General features: G+C 51.1%; 3 protein-coding genes across 3 annotated transcripts; 1 reads left to right on the forward strand and 2 right to left on the reverse strand.

Annotated features, from left to right (window-relative positions):
• Positions 1 to 1653: 1653 nt before the first annotated feature.
• On the forward strand, positions 1654 to 2380 carry UCRPA7_315 (hypothetical protein; the record flags this gene model as incomplete). Its single annotated transcript, XM_007912906.1, has 2 exons — positions 1654 to 1849; positions 2064 to 2380. 2 exons carry the CDS (start codon positions 1654 to 1656, stop codon positions 2378 to 2380), a joined length of 513 nt encoding a protein of 170 aa, XP_007911097.1.
• Positions 2381 to 3660: 1280 nt separating this feature from the next.
• Positions 3661 to 4178, reverse strand: UCRPA7_316 (putative fatty acid-binding protein; the record flags this gene model as incomplete). Its single annotated transcript, XM_007912903.1, has 3 exons — positions 3661 to 3824; positions 3897 to 4097; positions 4163 to 4178. 3 exons carry the CDS (start codon positions 4176 to 4178, stop codon positions 3661 to 3663), a joined length of 381 nt encoding a protein of 126 aa, XP_007911094.1.
• A 929-nt stretch (positions 4179 to 5107) lies between these two features.
• On the reverse strand, positions 5108 to 7495 carry UCRPA7_317 (putative exo-beta- - protein; the record flags this gene model as incomplete). Its single annotated transcript, XM_007912921.1, has 4 exons — positions 5108 to 6778; positions 6838 to 7250; positions 7313 to 7373; positions 7430 to 7495. The coding sequence occupies 4 exons, from the start codon at positions 7493 to 7495 to the stop codon at positions 5108 to 5110; spliced, it is 2211 nt and encodes a 736-aa protein (XP_007911112.1).
• Between the last annotated feature and the right edge of the window lie 350 nt (positions 7496 to 7845).

Below are 7845 nucleotides of genomic sequence, written 5' to 3' on the forward strand. Positions count from 1 at the left end.
TTGATGCAACCATTTATAGAGACCCTCGTTGTTCATTTCCGCGCTCCTGTGGATGCCGGCATATTGGGACGGTGAGTCACAGATCACACAAAAGGCCGAAGAGTTTTTGTTAGGCTTACTGCTTTTAGGAGTCCATTCCAGATTATACTTGAAAGGACAGAGAGCATTCCAGGAACAATGGCATGGACCAAGATGTGCAATATGCTTCGTATTCATGGGTCCGACGAAGTCTTGCATCATGGCACTGTCGGCCTCAGATATTTTACCACTCAAGACTGGTCCAACCTTCTCTTCAAATTACTCAACGAAAGCTCGAGAGAAGGTTAGCTTACTCCGAGATTTCCTAGGCCTTTCCGAGATCAAAAGTTGACGTGAAGAATAGCTCTTGGGTTCGGACCTATACATAACGCTATACTCCGTAAGGATCGAGACACGTTGCATACCATGAAAAAGCATGTTTGGGAATTAGAATATTGCTCCAATATGGCGAAAATGACCCCTATCCATGTGGCGGCAACATGGCCATACGGGCTTCAACTGATCTTAGAATGGGCGACCGATGATATGGACATTGACCAACGAGATGCTAGAGGTTGTACTCCGCTAAACATTGCATTAGCCTTGAGCGAGGTTGGCTGCTGTGAAGGTAGTCATGATATGTTATGCCACAACTGCGAATGTTCTAGGTCGACAGAACTGCTTCTGCAGTTCGGCGCTCGTATCGCAAAACGCAGCTCCCCCTCATCTTGTCTTGTTGGTTCTCTGAGAACAAAGCAGCTGATATTGGAGCACCTCAAGAGTCGATGTTTAGAACTTCAGGGGGTGGCGACCCGGCTGCTGTCAATCCCAATTGGCGTCGCTGGAGATCAATTGCAAGATGTACGAATTCCAGAGATTATCGGATTGCTTAAGGAGAGCGGCATTACTCTACGTCCTACGCTTGAGAGACAGTTCCGAAATTGGGGCTCTATCTACGCCTGGATCTATGATACAGCTACGGCAAGCTACGCATATAAGCTTGGATTCAGGGATATCAATGGATATGACTATTATGGCAGGTTACCCATTGCACGCGCCCAGGCTTCCGTCAACATTCCCTACGTCAACTGGCTTCTGGAACACGGAGCCAGACTCGATGTACCATACCTTGAAAATCGATCGGACTCAAGACTTTCTGCCTGCCATGTAGCGTTGTATCAACTTGCCGGTTCCTGGCCATTGTATGGACACGTAGTTCAACCTTTACTAGGCTCAGGGGCCCCGACGCAACTCAGTGACGGATGTGGATGCAAATGCACCACGAACGGCTGCTATCCTTTAACATATCTCCTGATGGCTATCATAGGGAACTATGAACCAATTCCCGTTCTACTCGAGCTTTTCGACATACTCACGTCTTGCGGGGTCGACTTGATAAGTGAATCTTGGATACTACCGCACTGCATTCGAGCAGTCACCTTTCGAGAAATGCAGATGAAGCACACTTGCTGCCAACAAAATCCGTTCCACCGTCGCCGTATTGGTTACGAGGAAGAAGAAGAAGATGCCGAATTAGGTTCTATTTTCGACTCTCTGATGGAAAATATTGAGATGGCATATAAAGAAAACCAAGGTACACTTCGCGATTTTCTGGAGGGAACATATCGAGACATAATGACTGCTACACTTGAAAGGCGAAATTCACGTATTTTGACAATCGACGAGAGGAAGGAGGCAGAGGAAATAGGTGTGATCTGGGAGACTGATGCAGAGGATGAATTCGACCACTCGAACAGTGAGTCCATGCTGGAGACGAAGGATCCGCAACATTGGCTCATGAAGATGGACGAGATCATGCCCGAACTCCCAGGTTGGTCACCACCAAATACTGTCGGTGTGGCTAATTATGGACGGAGCCTGTAATGTGAATAGTCTCGCCACACAATGCATTGCTTAAACTCAAATGTCATCGAGAATCGCGTTGCTAAAGCCTCCTATACCTCGCTTGGCTCGTCCTTCTCATGAATCTACAATGTTGAAGTACACTTCATTCTTTTCTGATTCATGACAGTGTCCTGCCTCAGACCCGACTGGGCCAGTCACAGCTCCGCGCCAAAAGCGCAGCCAGCTTCTCCAGGAACTGCTTGTCCACCTCATCGAAGCCATTCACCTCGGCGCAGTCAACGTCAATGATAGCAACCACCGAGCCAGCTCTCGCATCACCTTCCACCACAATGGGAACAACAATCTCGCTCTTGCTGTCTCCGTCACAGGCGATATGTCCGGGAAACTGCTCGACGTCCGGGACAAGCTGGGTTTCTGCTGCCGCAGCTGCGGCACCGCACACTCCACGCCCGAACGCGATCGTCTGACAGGCTACCTTCCCTTGGAAGGGACCTAGGATGAGAGAGGGTGATGAGGGTGATGAGAGCAGATCAAGCGTGTAGAAACCTAATCAGTGTGAGCAATGCGGGATGATGACGTGAGCTCATGATTGCGAAGCAACATACCCGCCCAGTTTACCTGTTTACTGGGGGTCGGCATCGACTTGAATGCGTGCCATAGTAGAGATGCGGCATTGGATAGATTACTGGGGGCTTCAGTCAGGGGTAGAAGAGTTAGGAGAAAACTACCGAGAGACTCACGCGACCTACACAATCAAGGGGTTGTCAGACAAGCTCGTGCTTTAATAATTCGACTATTTGATAGGAAACATACCCAATTCCTCTGACCGTCGAAAAGAGCCTCGGCCTGCTCTAGCACTTGCGTGTAAGCATCCGGCTTGGAGACATTGTCCGCGAAATTGGATGCGTCTGCGTGCACCTGTGAGATGTGAGCTTGCATCCCCCTACAGCAGTTTCCCAAGCAAGAGGGCCTTTGAAAGTCTCACCATTTCTTAGGATTAGAGAACTGCTTAATTAAGTTTCATCAGTCACTTTCAGCAACTCTTAGGCGGGCTCAAGAGGTTCAATACGTCTTTCAGATATTCATTGATAACTTTGGTACGGGAAGTATGGCGGGTTTTACAGGGCTCCAATTTTGCGATCACGTCTTACACTTGTCAAGTTTTAGCGTACAAGCTATCGTCCCGAAGGTGGCGCCGCTTATGGCATCACCACAACACGCTGCGGAGAAGAGCAGTCACTACCAGTTAACAGGCACTTAAGAAAAGGCTTCCAATTCCAGTATCGACAAATATTGGTATTGGCAATCAGAACGGCGCGCAATGATTCATAGTGGAGTGTCTGTGGCTGGTGACATGGTAGAGCTCGCAGCACTCAGCTAAAGTTAGCTCACAGCGCCCCGAATCGCTGTTCCTGCGCAGCGCATTCCAAGCACCCGGAAGCGGCACAACGAGATGGGTCGCCCAGATCCGTCCAAGCCATGTCTTGGGCACTCTTCACAAGTCTACAACCAGAAATAGAACGGAATCAGATGTGTCACTGCACTTGAGCGTCATCGCTGCAGCATGCTGCCATTTCAACAAGCTTCGAGGTATCAGTTATCGCAAGAATGCGACATGTGAATTGGATGAAGTAGGCCGGTAGGTACCTAGATCAGGTATATGCGGAATAATGATACAGTATGATCTTGTTGGTCTTGGCTTGCGCCGTCAAGTGTGTGTCCAGAGAACCAACCCACGCCAAATGCACGACAGCACCGGAAATAAGGACTCGACATTTACAGCTTGGCCTTGGTCTGCGCTTTCTTGAGGATGGGGTCCAGCTTGGTCGCCTTCATGACGTCGCCCTTGATCTTAAGCTTGCCAGACATGAATAACCGCTGGGCATTGGCCTTGCCGACGACGAGGTTGCCAAAGTCGGAGTCTGATAGTGAGAGGGTGACTGTAATGCGCCAGCAATGTTAGTCCAGCCACTCGTAAAGACCACGCAATTGTAGTATGGAGGAAGGCGCACCATTGGCCTTCTCGGGCAGTCCCTTGCTGACCTGGCCCTTCTCCTTGAGGTCGATGTGCCAGCTCTCGGTCTCGCCGGCGGAGTTCTTGAGGGTGAATGCGAAGACGGCGTTGCCCTGCTTGATGGCGTCCTTCTTGTCCGCCTCGCTGGCGTTCAGAGCGTCATTGATGGCATCGAAGGCCGCGGAAGACGGGAACTTGTCTGCATGTGCCGAAGGATCGATGTCAGCAAAGCTTGAACGGAACTGGTGTATTGGCCGAGCTTACCGTTCTGGAGAGACATGATTGGAACGTCGAGACTAGTCTAGAAAGCTGGGAGAAGCCGATAAGAATATAGAGATAGAAGACAACAAATTTAGAGCGCGGGAGAACTGGAGGCGATTGTTATATGTCACGGTGTACTTATTGCGATGAAGCGGAGAGGATGAACGGGGACGGAGACAAAGTTAAGTACGGTAGCAGCCGCCCGCTCGCTCGCTGGTGCTTCGGCCGGGCCTATGACCGCATGCATCATCATGTGAAGATGCCTCGGCAGCCATGTGCACGGGCGCACGCACCTAATCAATCAGCTTTCACCTGCTTTTACTGTGTACTGTACATACTAAACTAATACCCCACAATAGGCTTTAAAGCTCCCGTTGCCTACTCCGCATCGCGCAATCTTTACTGCTTTGGTAACTCCGTTCACTGGCACAATCCTCCGCCATATGGTATCCTTCGGCGTCGCGTGTCAACAGCTTAATGGCACTTCAAATTAAATATCCCGAATCTGTTGAGGAACTATCTTCTAATACGGCTTAGTTGACTCAATCCTCAAAAGTGAAGTGTCTCTTTGCTGTTCAAAGACGATCTGGTTTGAATATGTTGGAGTTCGGCTTCAACTCTTTGCCTTCTTTCAATACGCCTTAGTATGCTGAACACTCGCATCTTTACACATAAAAAGGAATGCAAGCCAGCCCTCGCCATCCCAGCCATCATTATTAGCCCATCAGATCGTCATGCCCGTGAATGCCTTGCCCTGAAATGCCTCCCTATGCGTACGTTCTAGGAAACCATCCATATACCTTGAGTACCGACATGTACCAATACCCGGTGCCACACTAGATCAGATCAGATCACAAAAGGAATAACAATGCCGGCGGCCAGCGAGCACCACAACAGCGCTGCTCCTCGTCCCCATCTCACCGATTGCCAGACCGCCGGCGCGCCGTCCTATTGGGCCTCCGGCACTCCCGAGTCGCGCAGGTACGCCGAGACCACGGCGCCCCAGCTCCCGGGGTTGTTTTCCTGCGCCGTGAGCGCCACTGTGCCGCCCGTCGTGTCGTACACCAAGTTCGTTGTGCTCTTACTGCTCAGCGTGTACCAAAACGTCGAGTTGGCACCCTCGACCAAAGCCATGTTCAGCTGGCAGACGCCGCCCGTGTTGTCACAGTTGGCGTCTTGCCATTTGTTGTCGTTCATCTTGTTGAAGAATACCCACAGCGCCGAGCCGTGGATCACAATGTTGTTGCTGTCTGCCATGTGATGTGCCCATGCACGGTAGCAGCGGTCATTATCGGATGCGCCTTGCTGCGCACAATTACTAAAGTCCGGATCCCCAAAGGCTGCATCTGCGGTCCACGGGGCAGGTGCGCGCTGTGGTGTACCTTCACCTTGCCAATAGGGGTTCTCCGTTTGCTGCAGGCCGATGTAGACGTTAGATGCCTTGTTGAGCGAATATTGGTAGATAACGCAGTGCTCGAAGCTGGTTCCAACGAACCAAGTTGGTTTGGTAGACTCTATCAATGCACCTCGTCCGACAGCAATGTTCTGCGCCGCAGTGTTGGGGTCGAGCCCGTGATCGGCAACCCAACCCCAAACATCTTCGAAGTAAGCGGAGGCAGAGTCGGTGACGTGAAGAAGAGCAAACGCTGCCTTGCAGCCGCTTGGATCAGCATCACCACAGTCTGTGCTGGTGGAAGAGTCGATGGAGCCTCCTACGCGGATGACACAGTTCCAGAAGCCGACATCGCCTGGTTGAGCGCCAGCCATGTTAACTTGTACAACGATAGCGCCTGGCAGGATGTCTTTGACGGAGAAGAGAATGTCCGTGAACTGCGCCACGCCTGTCTCCCCCTTCTCGCCGACCTTGACCACAGGTTGCGGATCATCTGCGTTCGAAAAAAGGTCACCACTGCCTGAGATGACACTATGTGCCTCGCCTACGATGTGAGATCCAGCTGGCACATAGATCGTCTCGCTAGTTTTGTAGATTCCCTGTGGGAAGAAGAGGATTTTGCATCCCGCATATTTCTTGAGTAGAGCATTGATGGCTGGGCCGTCATCGTGGTCATTGTCTCCGTAGACATTGAACTCAGGATCTCCTTTAATGCTGACGAATTGATCAAGTTCATACTTCTCGAACTGAGGCATCTGAACGGTTGCATACTTCTCTCCCGACTGTACAGCGGCGGGTCGGTTGATGGGATAAGTCTTGCCAGACTGATAATTCTGTGGGCTTTCATTGCCCATTACCCAGGTCTGTCCAACGGGGACAGATCCGGCGAGTAGGGTAGAGCCATCAGAGGACAGTACTGCTTTCGTGCCATCATCAGCAACCTGGAAGTTGTCAATCGTCAGGCCACCGTTTCCATTGCCGCTCACGTAGGCGTTGACGCCGGCATTGCAAGTAGAGATCGATGAGTCGACCAGCGAGATGGCACCAGCAGCTCCGTCACGGCCCATATCAATGCCGTAATTGCAATTCTGGAAAGTGATCCCCTGGAATGTTGCAACAAAAACGCTCTTGATGTAAATGCCAACGTTGCACGCGTTGAAGGACAGATTCTTGAAAATGTATTGTTGGTTGCTTAATTCAATGCCCTTAGCACCGCCCTCAAAAGTCTGCGAAAGGACTGTTAACAGTTGTTCAAAACTATATTCAGGGGGTAAGCTTGGCTCACAGAGTCCGAGATTATGATGCCACTGCCACCACTGTTCATCGAGACACCGATATGTTTAGAGCTGTTGGGCATCTTGATGTGCACGTTGCGCAAGTCGCAACCTTGCGACACACTCCAGTCCATGGCGTGCGCCTCGGTGTTGACATCAATAGCCGTAGTGTCGATGTTGATATTGCGGACTGTCATATAGAAGTTCTTGGTCGCTGAGCCATCCCCTTGATGCGAGTCGTAACCATTGATGACGGGATTTTCGCCGAGCGACGCGTCTGCCACCAGTGTGGGAGGCTTCAGGGCATCTCCGACCAGGAATGTACTGACGAGCATTTGGATCGATGAGCTGATCCGGTACGTGCCCGGTTCAACGTAAATGTACGCTGGCCGGGTCGTGACTGTGTTGCCAGTTCGGCTCCAAGCTACAAATCCCGTGTTAGACGGTTATCAGGGCAAAGATCTGGTATATCAGGTAAACACTTACCTTCAATAGCAAAGTTGAAGGCGTCCGAAGAGTCGTTCTTTCCCGTCGGGTCTGCGCCATACTGGACGGCGGTTCGGTAGTATTGAAATGTATCATCGGAACTGTACGGCGTTGTACCGTTGTGTCCGATTGCTGCACGCCACCATGTACTCGGACTTCCCGGACTCGGACCAGAACATACATCTTGCCGTTCTCTCAAATGACTTTCGAGAGCTTCATCCGATCTCTCAGACTGGTCTGCGTAGGGGAGCGCAGACGCACTCGCGGCCAACACGGCCGCCAGAAACCCTTGAACTCTCATTGTCACTAGTGTTACCGTCTATCAGACAAAGAAAATCCAAAGACCAACCCTTCGGAACACAAAGTCGTGCGAAGGAACAACACGCTCGCCGCCCCTCCCGAAGCGGCCGATCTCATGTTTATGTATCGCAGTGATATGATGATGACTTTGGGGTTTTTTACGAAATTGCGACCAGCAGGGTATGTCAGCTTCGACTTGGAACTCCGGTGTCTTCTGCAGTGTGCGCTTGGCA

This window comes from Phaeoacremonium minimum (genome assembly GCF_000392275.1).
Source record: "Phaeoacremonium minimum UCRPA7 unplaced genomic scaffold PA7_03_scaffold_26, whole genome shotgun sequence".
Lineage (NCBI taxonomy): Eukaryota > Fungi > Ascomycota > Sordariomycetes > Togniniales > Togniniaceae > Phaeoacremonium > Phaeoacremonium minimum.